General features: G+C 39.4%; 1 protein-coding gene across 5 annotated transcripts in view; it reads left to right on the forward strand.

Moving 5' to 3' along the window:
- The window catches only part of Vav3 (vav guanine nucleotide exchange factor 3), a 336414-nt gene that overhangs the window by 199816 nt on the left and 116877 nt on the right, over positions 1-19721 (forward strand). For all 5 annotated transcript variants that reach the window (XR_005091832.1, XM_028879322.2, XM_037207020.1 and 2 more), the window contains 2 exons: positions 16057-16158; positions 16450-16550. Coding sequence is in view for 4 of the 5 variants with exons in the window: in XM_028879322.2 (XP_028735155.1) it covers positions 16057-16158; positions 16450-16550 (203 nt within the window). In the remaining variant the exon portion in view is untranslated. The remainder of the gene's footprint in view (positions 1-16056; positions 16159-16449; positions 16551-19721) is intronic.

A 19721-nucleotide genomic window follows, 5' to 3' on the forward strand; every position in this document is an offset into this window, starting at 1 on the left:
AGAGATAAGTACTTAAGGAGACCTTGAAGTAAATGGATCTCTTTTGAGCCATGATAGGATGATAATAGTAGAGATATAATTTTCCTACTTAAAGCATGTTTCTCTTCATGACCCACATTATCATCTCCAAAGTACTTAATACTGTGAGGTGACTAAGAACACTGTGTGTTAATTGCTTAATGGAGTTGGGTAAGTTGCTTGGATTCACTGAGCTATAATTTGGGAGTCACAAAATTGAGATAAAGTATCTCATGGCGTGCTTTGTAGCATGCAAACAGGATAACACTGTTCACTTGTCTTTTGTCTCTTCCTGTCTTCTGCTACGTGCAATGCAGTTTTTCATATGTCTTCTTCATTTAGTCTTCATGTAAGCTCTTTGTTGATTAAGAATTGTATTTGTTCTACAGCTGGGCAGTGGTGGTGCACGCCTTTAATCCCAGCACTTGGGAGGAAGAGGCTGACGGATCTCTGAGTTCAAGATCAGCCTGATCTATAGAGCGACTTCCAGGACAACCAGGGCTGCACAAAGAAACCCTGTCTCAAAAAACAAAAACAAACAAAAATTGGAAAATGGCTATATTAACAATAGAAATGTGTAAATATGAAAGGCATCATTAATTGTCTTGGGGTTGGGCAGGTACAAGCAACCTGTGTATGGTGACTGATAGCGACATTTAATTATACCAGTATATCATGAGACTCCAGAGAGAGTTGGGCCTGTTAAATTGTGCCTGCTCTATGAAGCTGATCATTTTAATATAGCTTCAGTTCACCAGCCAGAAACATGGCCCCAAGATTGCTTGTCATACTGAATGCCTTTCTGGGAACTAGAATGGAACTGTGATGAGATGATTAGAATGAAACATCCTATGGTTACAGCTGAGTGCAATGGATTAGTGTGACCATAGGCATAAATAGACATTCTGTAGAATGTTCTCATGGGCTGCGGATGCTATTCTGCTTGTTGTCTCAGCGATGGCCCCCATGAACATCCCTAGAAACCAAGACCTCTTAAAGTTCTCTTCTTATTAAACTCCAAGGTCATAGAACCCTTGAAAGCATTAACTTTGGAATTAAATAGGAAATAATTGAATCATGCATGACACTTTTTTTCTAGTCTCATGACCCCTGGAAAATTATTGAAGCCTGCTAAGCAACGGTTTTTTAATCTGTAAGTGAAGATACCAGTGCTTAGTCTGCTGCTTGCAAAGTTATATGAGAAAAGTCACGTAAAGCAGTGGGTCAGTGTGCTCTAGATATCCTGAGCGCTTAGTGATGGCTGATGCTGGAAATTCCATCCTTCCTTCCAGATTAGTGTTGCGCCAGGATTCTGGTCAACAGTTCTGTACAATGTCTGTGAACCTGTTTGGTCAGTTCTTACAGGTTCTGATTCCTGAGGCCAAAGACATAATCTTAGTAATAGCAGGATATCTAATGATGCTAAGGGTTCTTTCTGTATATGATAGGAAATAAACAAAGAACTTTTCCCCATCTGACACACAACTCAACGCAGAATATTTTACTGCTAGAAACCTCCACATGTTGAGCATTCTGGCACCTCCACAAACCTAGTCCCTTCTGGTATTGCTGTATTTAGACTGATCACATTAATTTTCAGTAACTCTTTCTTCTCTTAAAGTTGGGATAGAATTCCCACCCTGTGATCATGTGGTTGGAAACAGACCCCCCCCCCATTCTGAAGCTGGCCAATATGGTCATAAGGAACAATCTCATTAGAACAAATGATGCTCGGGATATCACAAACATGTGGAAACCGGGGTTAGCAGTATTATTATAACAAAAGATTTTCCTAGCAATTCAATCTGTAAGGGTTTCAGAGACTCTGTCAGGATTAAGTTATGAAGAGCACTGTGTCTTAATGTTTCACATGTGTCTCCCTTAGCTGGCTGTTATAACGAGAAAACTAAGGGAGTCTGCTTAAGGGGTAAAAGGAATTTATCAGGAAAGAAAACTCACTAAACGGAATAGGAGAATCTATCGTAGCAGGGTCCTGGAAGGCTGAGGTACTGTCCCACGCTGGTCTGTCACCTAAGTCAGTCTGCACCATCCAAGCCCATGTGGGAGAGAAGAGTGAGGCCTACAGGTGAGACCTACAGGCATCTCAGGTCTTAAGGGCAGCCCCGAGTCCATGCTCCAGGGGCTGGTACTTCAAGGTCATAGGTAGGCAGAACAGGTATCCACTACAGGTTGTTTGTGAAGAGACCCAGACCCAGAAAAATTCCATTGCAAATTGAAAAGAACTAGAGGTCTGGGAGAGTTCACTTAAGGGTTGAGTATAGCTGAAACATTTGTATTTGTGTGGCAGGGGGAATGTATGTGCAAGCTCGTGTGTGTGTGTGTGTGTGTGTGTGTGTGTGTGTGTGTGTGTGTGTGTGTGTGTTGGGGTATATATGTACTAGGAGGCCAGAGGAAGAATTTGATGTCTGGTTTTACCAATCTCTGCCTTATTCCTCACAGTAAATGGGAGCTAGGGGCTGGTAGTTATCAAGCCCCTCAAATACTCCTGTTTCTACCCCTCAATCATGTTCCTAACCATGTTCAGTTTTTCCTAACACATAGGTGCTAGGATTTAAACACAAGTCCTAATACTTCTCAACAAACACTCTTACCCACTAAGCCATGCCCCTGGCTCAGCCACAGGACTTTTATGGGCTGTTTGGTTTTTGGTTGTGAAAAAAGCCCCATGAGTACTATATGTTGTGGGCACAAGCCACAATGAACTCTGAGACTGTGGTGAACATTGGACATATGAGACTTGAGCTGGGAAAAGAGGCAAGACCTTGAGGGGAGCTATTATATTGGGGGAGGCACCTTGAAGCTTACTCATCACTCAGCCTTTCCTAATGCTGGGACCTGGAAGGCTTTGAGGGCTTGATTGAGTCCTCTTGGAAAACAACCCTCTAAGGTCAGAGACTTAATCCTATTTTTATTGCATATTATCCAGTACACAGTAGGTACTCGATAAATATTTTGAAGTCCTTTCGCTAGGATGTCTTGAGAACACTTTTGAGAATTTTTGATAGATTATCATGGTGCCAGTCAGACTGTTGTGAATTTTGTTTTAGGAGTAGCCACCTGAGCTTTGCTCTTCTGTATGCTTTTTGTCTCATTTGGGACTTTAAATTATTTCAAAATGGATAGACACTGTAGAAGAGGAAGTCCCAAATCACAAGACAATTTGAAGTTCATTGACAAGGATAGTGGGAAAAGTGTGCTTTGCAGAATATTTTAGTCTGAGTTTCTCTAATGTAATTAGTTTGGAGGGGTAAAAAGCAACATTCAGCAGAAAGACTGGAGTGGAGGATCAATCTGATACTTCACAATGGAGAGTGAGGCTGGCTTGTGCATCTGAACATTCTGAATCACTTATGCACAACTATCTCTGCAGAAAACAGGCTGCCTTGAAATACCCCTTTCCTACTCATTCTTTTTGGCATTCATATGGGAACCTCACTGGGATATCATGCCCAATTCAAACCAAAGGTTTATGGATCCTAAAACTAACTTGCCTTCATGTCCCAAGAAGGCATTATTTGCAATCACAACTCTATCTCAGGTTTGGATTAGTTTTCCTTAGACATATTTGGAAAGTGTTACCATCCTATTTTGTAGGATGGATCTAGAAAGAAACAGTTTGAATGCTCTGGGGTTAGAGGGAGTAGAAGTTATCTGGGACTCCTGCTTAAAGGGTGGATAGTTAGTGTTGGAGACATCGAGTTTCTTTCAGGCTCAGAAACATTGCTCAGAAGGTTCAAGGTCCCCCAGGCTTCATGCGGGCACAAGGGCAGTGCTGTTTTCTCCCATAGGTGGATGCTGTCTGCGCATGGGTGGGTGTGTCTGCATCTGTTTGCACTTACCTGCCCTTAAATTGAAAGCACCACTTGCACTGTGCTTCTCTTCTTCTTTCTCTGTTTTTCTGTGCCATAGTCCTTTCCTGTCGAATCCCCTGCCCCTTCATGTTTGCTGGCCCTGTACACGGGGATGATTTGCTTTCTCAGCACTTTCTACACACTCCATCTTGCCCCACCACTGGAAGCCTTCTGGGCTTTGGTTGTATTGTCAGCTCTCATATTCACCTGTTGTCTTAGTTACTTTTCTATTACTGTGAAGAGACACCATCACTAAGCAACGTATAGCAGAAAGTGTTATAGCAGAAAGCAACGTATAGCAGAAAGCAACGTATAGCAGAAAGAACGGGGGCTTGATCACAGCTTCAGAGGGTGAATCTATGACTCCCAGGGGACATGGGAGCAGACAGGCAGGCATGGCATTGGAGTAGTAGCTGAGAGCTTGTTTGTGATCCACACGTTAGAGACACAGAGGAAGAGCTAACTGAAAAACCCACCCCCAGTGACACACCTCCTCCAACAAGGCCACACCTCCTGATCCTTCTCAAACAGTTCCAACTGGGGACCAAGCATTGAAATATATGAGCCTATGTGGGCCATTCTCATCCAAACCACCACATCTGTAGCAGCCTGTGCCCTGTTCCAAGAATGCCTAACATACTAGGATAGACATACTGCCAAACAGGTGTCTTGAGACAAATCACATTATCTTAATTAATCTCCTAAATGTCTTTCTCTAGCCCTGTTACCTATCTAGTTCTAACTCAGTTCTTATATATTAGTGTGGTCTTGATTTAATGACCCTATCCATTTTTTTAATCTATCCTAAAACTTTGGTCAACACCTCACAATTTGTTCCCCCAAACAAGTGTTTGCCTAAGGTACTCTTGGAGCCCCAGTCCCTCCTTTCCAGACTCTAACACAAATCGCTGATGTTTCACTTCTGCCCCGCCCCCATCAATCACTCCCATAACAAGACAGCCACCAGACCTCTCATACCTGTCTTTTGCTGACCTCTAATTCTTGGGGTGGAAGTGACTCAAGCAGACCCTAAGTCCTGTTCCGATTATCTTGTCATAGGTTGTTGAATTTGAGTCTTGTGTTTTCAGCTTGTGGGGAGCTCAAAGAGACAGGTATCTTATAACCCATACGTCCTGCCAAGCCTTGAATCTCAACAAACAACTCTTTAAAACATGTCTTTTGGGGATGGAGAGATAGTTCAATGGTTAAGACTGCTTCCTGCCCTTCCAGAAGACCCATATTTGATTCCACGTCAAATGGATCATACCTGGCTGTAACTCCAGTTCTGCGTGCATGCACATGGCATGGTGCCGGCACACACACACACACACACACACACACACACACACACACACACACTCACACACACACACTCACTCATAACAAAATTAAAATAAACAAATTTAAATCTTTAAAAAATATAGTTATTGGCCATTTTATCAAATAAGGTTTGCAAATTACTACACATATGATTACTATCCTTTAATAAGTGGATTTAACATTTTAAAGCTTTCTTCAAAGAGTGAGTTTTGATATTGGTGGGTTACAGTAGACTTAAGTTATGATGAATTTATTGAAATCCTTCTCAATTTATAATTTTGTATACAAGTCTAGTATCTACACACACAGATGTAACAATAATAAATAAAGAATGTAATGGGTAGCTGTTCTAGGTTTGACCTGGAAGTACTACCCCCACTGAGGCTTCCCGTAACTGTCACGCCTAGGAGGTGGGGCCAAGAGAGGAGCCCTTAAGTCCCGAGATCCAGATGTGCCAGCTCTCTTGGTTCCTGGATCCTGGACTCTGGAGGTAGACCAGGTAGACCGAGCAGAGTCTTCCAGAGAACACCGCTGGACTGCACTCCACCTCTCCCAGACCCTGTAACCTATCCCTTTACTTGTAAGTTAGTCCGTGAAATAAACCTCCCTTTTAACTACATAGAGTTGCCTTAATACTTCCACCAATAAAAGAACTGCTCATTAATTTGAGAAGTGGGTACAGGAGGAAGGCAGGGGAGGAAGGGAAGAAATAATATAAATTCAATGCTCATGTGTGAAACCCTTTAAAAAGTAAGTTAAAAATAATAAAGTAACAGGAAAAGGCTTTGTATGTAGAGGATGAAATGTTGATTAAAGGTCTTTTTTCACCCATAATTATTTTAGACATTTAAAGGGAAGCATTAGAAAGCCTGTCACTTCCTCCTTTTGTTCCTTACAGCTTTCCTGGTAACAATATTGATACTGTTCTCAAACACATTTAATAGCCAATTTCATATGTCATAATTTAAAATTTTCTACAGCTTAAATTCACGTTATCTTTTGTGTTTGAATTATGTAACTGGTGTGTTGGGTCAGAGAATGAAAATCCATAAGAATCCTTAGAAACCAGTCCTTACCTAGAAGGCAAGACATCTTGTTTAAACATGAACACCAAGATACCTCTCTGTGTGTTTTCTTCCTCTCTTGTACTCACTGACATGCAAATGGACAATGCATTTTACTGGGAGAATTGAAATAAAGCACAATAGCCTGGCTAAACAAGAAATGCATGATTATAGTTCTCAGATAAATAAATCCACCATTGTGTTCCCAGAGTTCTAAAATGGCTAGCCCATAATAAATTTTCAATTCATTTGTTTATCGTATGAACAAATGAATTGTATTCTTAGCAAAGAGAAGTTTTACTATGCTTAATACAAGGAAAGCTTTATTCCCACTTACTCATTTTTGAGGTGGTAGATATGTCCTCTCTACCTTGATAAGGTCTCTAATTTTTCTACTAAATATTTGGCATTTATGGTGACAAAAATAATAACAGAATCAACATCCAACATACAGTGATTTCCTTCCTTTTATCAATAGAACCTATCAAAATGTACATGTGTACATTTTTATTTGTCCTCATCAATTTTGAGTCACACAATGGATACCAACAAACAGGGCCCCTGTTCCTTCTCCTTCTCCTGAATGTTGGCCTTTTACCTCAGGAATAACAGATCTGATTTTCTAATTAAGAAAGTAAAAATAGAAAGACCATGTTGGATGGGAAAAAAAAAAACCCCGTCATTTCAAGTGTATAAGAAATATATCCCAAATTACCCATAATCTGACATTTTCCACTGTAAATTTATTATAGACTTAACTGAGTTTACATTTAATTCAATAATTTCCTTGAAATGTCACTGAAACATAGTGATGGATGTATATTTGAAATTACTACAAAACCAGCTTTGAATAAAATGAAGGAATGCAATATATAATAGATAGGAAAATACTATTTTTCAGAGCCAAACATTATCTTCTTTTTATTGGTATTTTGGACATCTTTATTCATTTCCCTGGAGAAGAGACTGCGTGATTTGGAATATAAGAAATTAAACTTGTTGTGATTCATACATCTTTTTTGCTTTCCTTCTTTTAATCGATCCTTAGGAAGAAGTTCCTTCTGAACTCTGTTATTTTTAATTGTTTTTTTTGAAGGACCTGATTGGTTTTTTTTTTTTTTTCATTTTCTTTGTCCATGCAAATAACCAGCAGCATAATTAGTCTACCATGTTGTTAAGGGAATACATTGTGAAAGAAACAAGCAAGAACTGAGCATTGTTTATGAAAGATCATGTGGATGTGTTTTTGGTAATTTCTATTACTGACATAGGGGATTCAACTTCAGTTCCACAGAGTAGGCCATTTTTAAATATTTAGATTTTATTTTGGAGTTTTCCGTTAGAGAAAGGAATTACCAACATTTAAAGATACTCTGAATGTTTTATGTGTATATATGTATGTATGTATTATAGAAAAGCATATACATTTGAGATGCAAAATGATAAGTCTCATTTTGAGCCTTAGGTGAAGAATGTTTCTTTGTAAGTGGAGATTTTAGAAGTGTTTCTGATTTGACAGCTGGGTCAACTCTTGTGATCTTTAAAATCTAAAACCATTATGGTGCATGTGCCTATCTATGTGTGTACACATTCGTGCACATATTACGGTGTACACATAGAGGACAACTCTCAGTCGGTGCTCTCCTTCTACCATGGGTTCCTGGGGCTGAACTCAAGTTCTCAGGCTTCTGCAACAAATGTTTTAACCACTGAGCCATCTTGCTGGCCCTCTTCTGATGTACTTTACTATTTAGTTGGTGGTTCTAAAAGGATAGGAAGCATTTTGGCAAGCTTGATCAGTGGTCCAGCTGGCTCAGTGATGTGTTGTGTAGTTGGGGCTGTGTGGGGAATAAGAGGTCTTGTCTGCCAGTCTCTGTCTTAGAAACACTAGGTCTTCTTTGGCCTTTATGGATTACCTGTACCTGATCTGTCTTTAGCCTTGACGGAAGATACTATTACTCATGTAAGAAAACATCTTTACATTCATAATAGCCCATTTTGTTTTAGAGATGATTTGCAGTGGGCACTCACCAGCTCTACTCTACCCTTAAATCTCCAATTCTAAGGGAGTTTTGGTGGGGCACTGCATGCATCTTACTCCATGGTGAGCTGGTGAGCTCTGGGCATTTGCATGTGGCTTTCTTCGCATGCCATTTTGAGGTATCTTTGTCTTTCCTTCATTTCATTACTCTTCAGTTTCTTTTCTTGAGTTTCCCTAGTCATTCCAACAATGCCATTTCTAAATGAGAATTTTGGGTATTCTCCATATATTAAAAACATCTTTCCTTCATATCTGCCTTGCCATATTGCATTGTTGAACTCTTTTGAAAAAAGAAAGATTGAGTAATATAATGAGCTCAGGAACTTTGTTTAATTTATAACAATTACAATGCGCATATTTTTATATTGAGTATGCTTCTTCCTTCCTCTCCCCTCTTTTTGAAAACAGGATCCAGCTATGTAGCTCTGAATTGCTTGGTATTTGCTATGTAGGCTAGGCTGGCCTTGAGCAAATGATAACCCTGTCTCAGCTTCGTAAGTGGTAGGATTGTGGGCAAACACCATTGCATCTGCCTTTTATCTTCCTTCCTTCCTTCCTTCCTTCCTTCCTTCCTTCCTTCCTTCCTTCCTTCCTTCCTTCCTTCCTTTTGATATCCCTTATCACATTGTAGAACTATTTGTAATAACTACTATTCATAATACCTATCTAGTTTGCTGTCATTTTGATCAGAAGCATGTAAGACCTTCTCACTGTTACCTCTTTTATGGGGCAGGATATCTTTTTGTAGCCCAGGCTGCCCTTGATATCCCTGTCCTCCTGCCCTAGCCTTCTGATTGCTGTGGTCACATATGTGTACTTCCTATGTATGATACATTTGGTTAAATTTCTTCTTTGGCATCTGTTGAATATGAACAATACTTTTTAGTTCATTAATAATATGATAAATTGTTTTAAGTATGCACATTTTAAAAGTTTTGAGGGACACACACACACACACACACACACACACACACACACACACAAATATCCTGAAGCTAAAATAAAATTTTAAAAACACACTCTAGAAGACAGGTTAGTTTCAGCAGTATTACTTAGAACTATTTTTTGCTACATAGGTAACAGAGGTTAAATAAAGGTTAATAGGAGGATCCAGTAGAAACATCCATCTTATTATTTTGAGAGTCAAAATATTTTAATAGAATAATTATGATTGTTCAACATCTTCATAAAGAATAATTAGAATGTAAATTTTCTGAATTTGAACAATAAAAATACCCATATCTACCCATACATTTTACATATCTGTGGACTTTGAGTAGACAAAGCCGACTGGATTGGTTTTTGAATCATCAACATTTGCTTTTATCTCTCATTTTAAGCACAATAGGATGGAATCACTAGTTCATATATTTTGGATAATTGTCAAACTGTCTACACTGGAGAGTTTTAAATATGCATAATACTGATAGGAGATTAGATGTTATCATAAATTGATTATAATATTATTTCCCTTGTAACTGATTGGTCATGGCTGTTTTATGTGACTTCCTTTTGCTAGTATTTGCTTTCTGTGTTCTAAAATTATTTTAATATAGCAGTAGTTTGTAAATTAAAGTCTATGGTTAAAATAGAGAAAAATGTTAATTTTAAACATAAAATGTGTTTGTGTGTGTGTGTGTGTGTGTGTGTGTGTGTGTGTGCGTGAATATAGAAGTAACCGTCTTATTAAATAAGAAACACAGAGCCAATGCAGAGATGAAAGCCCAAGTGGTCAGAGCTAAGAGCCTTATCCTTCACTGCTGCAGCTATCCTCTTTAGCCAAGAGACTGACTTCCTGTGTGTTTGTCTTTTTATAGACTTTCTGTTCTGCCTTCTCATTGGTTGTAAACCCAACCACATGACCGCCTCATCACTACCTGTCTGTACAGACCTCCAGGTCTTCTATGGTTGGTATTGAGATTAAAGGTGTGTGTCTCCATGCTGGCTGTATCCTTGAACACACAGAGATCTGCCTAGCTCTGCCTCCCAATAGCTGGGATTAAAGGCGCGCACTACCACCGCCCAGCTTTTGCTATGGCTTGCTAATAGCTCTGACCCCCAGGCAACTTTATTTATTAACATACAAATAAAATCACATTTCAGTACAAATAAAATATCACCATATTTCCCCTTTTCTATTTTAATAAAAAGAGAAAAGGAAAAAGGTTATAGCTAACATAAGAAAAACTATATACAAAAGTACAATAACTATATACCATATATACAAGTAATGAATACCTAAACAATGTCTAGTCCATTTGTATTTAACAAATTCAGAGAAAATAATTCCATTATTTATCCTATTTTGGTAAGTCCAAAACGTACCTAATTCACTTTCTATCCTAACTAATCTTCAACTATAACTAACTAATCTTCAACTCCCTCAGAGATCCAAGAAGGAAAATAATATTACCTAATAAAAAAAATGCATGCACAGCATTTAAACAGGCATGAGCAGAGGAGGACATCAGAGAGGTCCTGCCCTATTACTTTCTATTCTATTCCCTTGAGTCAGCGTCTCTCAGTGAACCTGGAGTTCTTAATGTTTGGTCAGTCTCACTGGCTAGCAAGCCCCAGCAAATATCCCTGTCCCCTCATTTCCATCAGTGTTGGCATTAGAGCTGCCCTTGGCTGCACAGGCCTGTGCATGGGTCTGGGGATCAGAACTCAGGTCTTCATGCTTAGACAGCAAATGCTGATGATACCCACTAAGCTATCTCCGCAGTCCCTAAAACTGTTTTTAATGGCCATATTTATCACTATGCTATTTAAAATATATTGTGTGTGAAATTATAGACTTTATACAAGAGAATATTAGTTTTTCACAAAGAAGAGGTCTAGATAAATCAATACAAAGTATAACATTTAACTGAAATTCAGTTAATCGTTATGTTTCCCTTTTGCATCTCGTATTATGGCAAAGGGCAGACTTTTGAAAACAAATGCATAAAATGGTACAGTGTAAGTAGTACGTTCCCCAACTTACAACATTTGTAAGTACCTAGCAATGGATTTTTCTTGTTCAGTTTTTGTTGACTCTAAAGAAGAGACAGGTTAGGAAGGGGATATCAGTTGCCTTGTCCTCAGTCACATAGAGACATGCAGTAATACAAACTTGCAGTGTTGTGTGGTGATGTCTTTTTTTTTTTTTTTTTTTTTTTTTGGTTTTTCGAGACAGGGTTTCTCTGTAGTTTTTGCGCCTTTCCTGGAACTCACTCTGTAGTCCAGGCTGGCCTCGAACTCACAGAGATCCGCCTGGCTCTGCCTCCCGAGTGCTGGGATTAAAGGCGTGTGCACCACCCCCACCCGGCGGTAATGTCTTTTAAAGTTACACAGTTGACAACCTCCTCAGGAGTCTGTTTAAGTTGCCATTGGATATCAAGGAACACATTGTAGAGGCCAAAATACCTGCAATTGAGCATTGCAGTCTCCCTTTCCACTGGGAATTGGCCACTAATACCTATGTACCTATCATCACACCTCTGCCACCATTGCTGCCGCCGCCGCCACCGCCACCACCACCTCCATTTAATATGCTGACTTACTCAGGATTTGACACAGAAAAAGTTGTGTGTGTGTGTGTGTGTGTGTGTGTGTGTGTGTGTGTGCATGTAAAGGTTGAATGTCTGAGGGGGTAATTTTAAGGATGCATCTTTAGACTTTGGTTACTGTTTTAGGGAAGGAGAAACTGGAATGGAGAAATTAAGAAAAAAGAAACACAGTATGAAGGAGAGGGAAATGTATTGTGTGATTCAGAAATTTCTAGGTTGGAGGATGAATTAGATGCATCAGACATGTCAGATAGGTGTCTAAATGGATTGTATATGTGCTACATTTAAGGTGCCCAGGAGCAGTTGGGAGAATTAAGATCTGGGTAGGCATCTGGGCTGGTGGGAGGCAAGCATGTCTCAGCTTGGATCTGTGCTGGGGCTAGGTAGGAAGAAGAGCATGTCCAGTGTGAAGAGGCCAAGAATATGAACACACCTCACTCAACACACATTTAATTGCCTTTGTTTTAATAAAAATGGGACCAGTGTAAAGTGAAAAAATGGGAGCATATTTCTCAGAAATCTGTGAGACTGCATCTAAATTCTCAAAAGTTATTTTTTTTTTATTGTTGAAGTCTCTATGTGTAGCTACATGACTGAGCTAGCTTGTTTCCTTCTCAATGCTCTTCTGCAGAGAACCCACAGCATCTTTGATTTCTCTATGTCTTCTCTTGCCTCACTACAAAGAATTCTGTATGGAATAGCCACTAAGACTTGTCCTTTTTGATCAACTAAATGTGATGTAATTTTTTATGCAAAATCTTATTTCTTCCCTTGCCCCTGTTGGCCTCTTAGCTCATGTACATCGCCCCTCTTCACTTTCTAGGCCAGGGATGAAGTCTCTGTCTTCTCTTTTAGCCTCAGAAAAAGCCTTTATAGTATAGTTACTCAGTAACTATACGTGAAATGAGTGGGTGAGTTTGCTCAGATTTCCTGTAAGAAATCCAATGTGAGAAGACATGTGGAGAGCTTGGCAATATGTGGTGTGCATTAGAGGTGTAGGTTAAATGCCATTTTTGACCATTCTTACATCTTTTCAAACCCACAATCCTGATTTTTTTGCTGGCCTCTCTGGATCCATTCTACTCTTCCAACTCTTCTCATCAGTGATTCACTTTGTTTGGATTCTACAAGCTCATAGGCTACAGGCCATGTGGTTGACTTAATTAAATCCTCTGGGTTTTTTGGATACACGCTTTCTATTGAGTGATTCTGTTCCCTACTGTACTTAAATAGTTCTGTTGAAGCTGGAGATGTAGCTAAGATGGAGATGTAGGCTACCTGTCTAGTGTGAGTGAAGTCTAGGTTTGATCTCTAGTACCACATATAATGGGCATAGTTACACATGTCACCTAGTTAAAAAGTGGAAGATCAGAAATTGAAGATCATCTTCATCTTCATAGCAAATTCAAGGCCAACTTGAGCTACATGAAACTTTGCCTCAAATAATATTAATAAATAATAACAATAACAACAACAATGATAATAGTTATTATTATTATTATTATTATTATCATATTTGGCTTTGTGGTACAAAGGACATCACTGAATAACAGCTTCCTGAGTAGGAAGTCTTGGGAGAAGAAAGATCCTCTGGGGGTTTCATTGTGACAAACAATGAAACTTTACCACTCAGGAAGCATTACCCTGATCACACTACTGTCCGGTGAACTTGATATTCCCACTCCATTAATGATAGCCCATACTGAATACCAGCTCTGATTCAGGCAATGTCTTAAGCACTTTATATACATTACTTTGCTTTTGAGTTGATTCTATTAGTATTCCTGTTTTATACTTACCAACTCACCTGAGGTCACTCTGTTCTGATTTGCAAGTGAGGATTTAAGCCCAGGTGGTCTAATTTCAGATTCCTATCCTCAACTGTGCTTTTATATTCAATAGTGCCTCTATAGCAGTTCCAGGGTCATAGAGTTAACGTTTATTCTTTAATGTTTGATTTGAAACTTTGAAAAAAATAATATTCAGCTTTAGTTTTAAAAAAGTCACAGTTTCTCCCTATCATTCTATTCTATTACTTCAAATTTCATTTCCCTTAAGGCAATTACTGTGAACAATATTTTCAGAGTTTTTTTTTCCTAATCATAAAATTAAAAAAACAAAAAACAAAAAACACCTGTGGTGTGTTTGCAATTTTCCCTTCAGCTTTTTGTCTTCTGAAAAGGTAGTCTGTTCTCAGCTAGCTGGTAAAAGTTTTAAGTAAAAATGACTTAAACACAACTCTGGTACACATGCATGTATGTTCTTATGTGTACCTTGTATATATCTTATATGTACTTGTATGTATATGTGCATACACACATACATGTTTACTGTGTAGAACTTGGATCGATTCCAAGGGAAAGGTGTGCCACCCATGTCCAATGAAGACTGATGAAGTCAGTTCTTAGCTGCTTGGGGGTCTACATATACAGTTTTCTACCCGCTAGAAACCTAGTTCGATTTGGAAACTCCAGGTGGATGAATTTTTTTAAATTCTCAGGAATGGAAATGTTATTTCATTCAATTTAGAACAAGCACTGCTTTAGAATAAACTTGACAATGTGTATATGACTGAGTCATTTGGATGCTTCCAGAAAAATAAACAGCAGCCCTTTTCAGCTGTGGAAATGGGTTTTGATGCAGCTTTCGGTGCCTAACTTTCCGGAGTCAGTGTGAGAGTTTTGTTTCTAGATCCTTCTATGAAGAAGGGCACTGTGATTTCTAATCAGCAACACACAAAAAAATAGCATAGTGGAAATAGCCATGCTTTTCGTCATGCACTGGACCATTTTCCTAAAAAGAGAGGTCACCAGAAGCACGTAGCAGAGAACTCCCAGATGGCCCTCAGATTTGATTTCCTTTCAGCAGCTCCTATTCAGCAGATGGATGGGAAGGCTGACCTCTCTGACACGTCTGCATCACTGCCTGCTACTCCAATTGCCTTGGTGAATGTTTTTTCATAAGGCTTCTCCTGGTACCTCAGAGATTGATGCCTGACTGCCTGCCTGTGTTATGCTTCATTACGCCGCGACTCTGTGAGCTTGAGAGATGCTATTCTATAAAAGGGGAAATCCTAGCTCATCAGAATCTCAAACGTATCTTACAGTCTCTCATGTTGTGTGTAATGTCTCAGAAGATATTATCTCTCTAGATGAACCTCTAATTCATATCCATCTAAGGCTTATTTTATTTTTATTTTTCTGTGCTATGGCTAGATTAAAAACAATGCAAACAGTGCTCTAGAAATGTCTATATTTGACTGTTTCCAGCACACCCATTAAGTCTCAAAGCCCTAGCAATTTAAATGTAGATATTGCTGATTTTCTTCTATCACTGTAGCTTTAGTGGCTGAGAACACATACCTTGGTAGAAACTCTTCCTTTGCCATTTCCATCAATTTAGGGGAAGCCAATGCTTTAGGATAAGCGTGCTTCCTTATTTGTGAGCCACTGCTGTTATTCATGCCAGACAGTCAGGACTAATGTGAAAGTTAAACAAGCAATGAATGGCAAGTGTTTTCTCTATCTCCAACATTTGCTAAATGTACACTGAAATGTTTCTTTGAGGTATACATGAGCATTTTAAGTGCCTCAGCATATACCTTAGGTATAATTCAAAACACAAAGTGATTTTGTCCAGGCTTATTTGGACTGTGAAGCAAGCAGATTGTTAAGGAAGAAGTATTTTCCTGATCAGATTGATGCATTAATGGTCAACCTTCTCTATGAGGACGACTTCACTCCCTTTTGAAGACCCTCACATAATCTGTGTGCTTTGTTAGAGATGAGCTCTGGAGACACACTGTACTCTGCCTTACCTCCCATCTCACCAGCAGGTTTATATTTTTATGACATGGCAATGCAAAGAAACTGTCACCAAACATGAATATCCAGCTGTTTCTGGTTTCCAGAAGGCTGACCAAGGTGGTATGCTGCAGAGACCTCTATGACCTGCAGTTCTGGGATGTGTCAGGTTGCAGTCTTCTCCTGTGTCACAGATCTCCACACAACTGGGCTTCAGCACAGGTTTTAGTGCTAGCAGACTTTGGGCTTGGAAGCCTTTACGCACTGGCTGGCTCACCTTGTAGCTTGAATTGGATCTCTTCTTGATGCAGTTTTGATGAACTTTGTTCTTCGATTGCCACTTTGTTGTGAAACTTTGTTTAGGAAGTGACTTTTCCATTTCCACAGATCTAACATAAGGCCAGACTACGCAGACTCCAATTTCCACGACTTCAAGATGCACACCTTCAATCGGGTGACGTCCTGCAGAGTCTGCCAGATGCTCCTGAGGTAAGCTTTCTTGTCAGGCCTGTTTTCTAGTCTAAATGAACTGCTAAGTATTTAAGACTTTTTAGCAAGCTACAAAGGTGTCCTGAATTAGAGTTGTTACTTTCCCACTTGAGACACAGTAGGTCCTTGCTGGCCTTGGACCTGTTCTGTTTCCTCAATAATCCCATAGTGATAGAGATCTGATGGTACTTTGGACAGCATCATGATCTCCTCTTCCTAGTCCTTGGACTAGTGATTTTACAAAGCACAGCTTCCACATTTTAATACACATTCTCCACTTTTACCTTGCAGGGGAACATTTTATCAAGGCTATTTATGTTTTAAGTGTGGAGCAAAAGCACACAAAGAATGTTTGGGAAGAGTAGACAATTGTGGCAGAGTTAATTCTGTTGGTAAGTCATGTTTATTGTTGGGATTTTGTTTTTAATGAGGACATAAAACTTACTAAATACAATTAAGGCCCAATTTACTCTTAAAATGTGTTTATTGGAACATATCTTTTTGAATACATCATTAATAAGTACAATTAGAAAATTGTTTAAGATCTGTGTGACTTTTCCACATGACTTGGTTTTAAACTATTTAATATTTATTTGACTTTTATATGTACTTGGAAGCAGAGGTCTTCAGGATACACTTGGATGGTTTCATGGCACTCCTTTCATTTACCTCAGTCCCATAATATATCACCAAATTGTTTGAATATTGCCAATACAAACAGTAATGAAAACAAAAGAAAAAAGAAAATTATTCTTCTATCTTGAGCTCTTAAACTTTTTCTCTTTTAAATATTTATATCAGATTCGTTATTGGTTCCAGAAGCAAACATTACACAGACTAATTCAAGAATTCATGAAGTGAATACATTATCATTTTCCACATTAAACAAAGCATATATCCTTTGGATTTGTGTAAACATTTTTCTGCTTGATTTTTAAAAATAGCACTCTATGCTTGTTGTATGAGCTCGTTGCAAATTATGCATTCAATAGCCTTTGCCGCTCTCTGCTCCTCTTGGGCTGTCTCCCTTCTCTTTCTTTTCTGGCCTCTTTATTCTTTCTCTTTCTTCTTCTTTCTCTTTGTCCTTTTCCCCTGAGTTCCTCTGTGTTTTATCAATAAGACCTTTCAAAATCAGGAAGAGTTTTTGAACACAAGAAAGGATCTTTAACAGCTTGAGTTCAAAAGGTAGCCATGTCAACCTTTGATTTTCCCAGAGGAGAAGGTGGACATTGAATTATTTTGGATAATGTGAAGAAGAGTGTAACAGAAAATATCTTATTTCAGAGCTGAGTTCAGAAAATGAACAGTTGTAGAAAAGGTGAAACCTATTCGAGGGCTGAGATCACAGCACAGCCCTGTCCCTCTGCTCCTTTAGTAGACAACTTCAGAGGGCCCCATGTGCCATTCTCTGTGCCATGCAAGGACAATCATGCTAGCAAAGATCTTGACATTGACTGAATACCTCCACTCTGTTGAGTACTGCCATATCTTACAGAAAGTATTTAGTTTTTAGAATAGCCCTTCCCATGGCCAGTAAGCTCAGAGGGCTTCTGCTACTTGCTGAAGGAGGTAAAGTGAAGCAGATAAGGTTACCATTTTCATCAGTCTGAAGGTCAAAGCAGTTTACAAAGTGGTGAAATAAACAGCAATACTATACATTATGACTGTTATTCTTCAACCATCAGCCTGATAGGCCAAAACCTAGTTTTATTGTTTCGCCCTTACACATCTTACTTTTCAGTGAACATACTGTTTGCTTATGATAGGCTAGCATGCTTGTAAAAGTCCTGTAGTTTCAGATTTGAATGTCCTGAATTATTGGATGAGGGCCAGGTGTTCTTAGTGGCCACACCTGTCCTCCCCATGTAAGAAAACAGGCTTGTGAAGAGTTGAAAATAAGGCAACTGAAGATTAAGAATGATAGTGTCTGGTAGGCTCCAGATAGTGAGATACAGAGATATCATCCATTAAAAGGTAGCAGCATTCTTTAAATTCTGTTTTCATAATTTACCATAAAGCAGAGAAAGGGTTGTTTTTTGAAACCCTGGCCACATTATATGAGCACACACCTTTGGGCTCTTGAGTCTCTGTCACTGTTCTGAATCCCCATATTGACCTACAGTCCCCCACACTTTCCACATCCACGATGTTCTCCTCCTTTCTTATGCCCTTTCCTGATTCAGACTTCAGACAAGAGGTGAGTGAGTGGCACTGAATTCTCATAGTTCACTGGGAGTATGACATGTTAAGAACCTGATTAGCAGGCTTCTCTTTTCTTTCAGACCAGGCTTTGTAATTTAGAGGCCTCATCTTCAGGGTGAAGGGGTTCTCTGTGATCACTGCATCAGTACTTTTCTTTCCTGTCCCTCAGCAGGTGCCCTCTAAACACTGGAAGACATTACACTCTGTTCTCAAACTCACTCATGCCTGGACCAGTGTGGATAGAGTATCTGTCTTAACTGGAAGATCTGCTGGGAGTGCGGTAGAATAGACATTAATTATCTTAGGGTTATGGGAAAGCTACTCTCATGCTCTCTTCTCTGGCCTGCTGAGAATCCCTGAATGCCATGTTTTGCATTGAGATTTCACTGTTTGGAAATTGCACATTTGCAATTCATTTAACCTAACTTCTGCAGTATCTGGGGCAGCACAAGCTCAGGGCAGGGAGGAGGAAACACAAGGTGCATTTGGGGGTAAAGACATGGTTTACTTGAGTGGGAAATTTGTATGGAGTGGAGTGTACTGCTTAGAGAACTTGACTTTGAGGAAAATGACCCCAACAGGCAAATTGAAAACAAGTTACTAGTGTTGATTTAAGGCAAAGTTAAATGCTTATGTAATCATTTCCCATGCAACACAAATCATGGTTTGAGACCCATTCTTACTTTATAGGGGTTTCTAGTTCCAAAGCTTAACCTAGTCTAACTATATTCTCAAGAGACAGGGAGATTCTGGCTGGTTAGTGTGAGTCAGGAGCGTGTTTGTAGATCAGGGCGCTGTGATGAATATGCCATCCATATTGTAATAAACCTTGGACAGCTGTGGAAGGAGAACATGCTGCTTTCATTTGAATTGGCCATACACACAGAAAGAAGTGTGGAGGTGAGGACGCACAGGTGTACAGCATGATAGAGTAGACCAGGGTCTCAATGAAGGCTCGAGAATCCCTACTTTGCTGTCATCGACATATCCTTGCACCCTCCGGCCATCTCACCCCAGGCCTTGCCTCTCTCACTTTTTCTCATTGGAAACTGTTAGCCAGTCTCCGTAATACTCTTTCACACCCCATTAGCCCACAGGCAACTTTTGAAGATCGGACTTATTTCTCTCACTTAAGTTGCAACCCATATCTAATGAAGATTAGTGTTGGCTCCATCTACATGTTTCCTGAAACCTGGATTTAACACCTTCATCTTCAGCTGACATGTCACCTGCCAGTTGCCTTCAAGTAACCTCCAGTGCTGAGTCCAAAGCCATTTTGGACTCAATACATGCTTTCTTAACTTTTTATCCACATACTTACCCAAACCCAGGTGTAAGCTGGTGTTTCACCCTCTTTACCC

The sequence above is a fragment of the Peromyscus leucopus genome, chromosome 6 (assembly GCF_004664715.2).
Source record: "Peromyscus leucopus breed LL Stock chromosome 6, UCI_PerLeu_2.1, whole genome shotgun sequence".
Classification (NCBI taxonomy): domain Eukaryota; kingdom Metazoa; phylum Chordata; class Mammalia; order Rodentia; family Cricetidae; genus Peromyscus; species Peromyscus leucopus.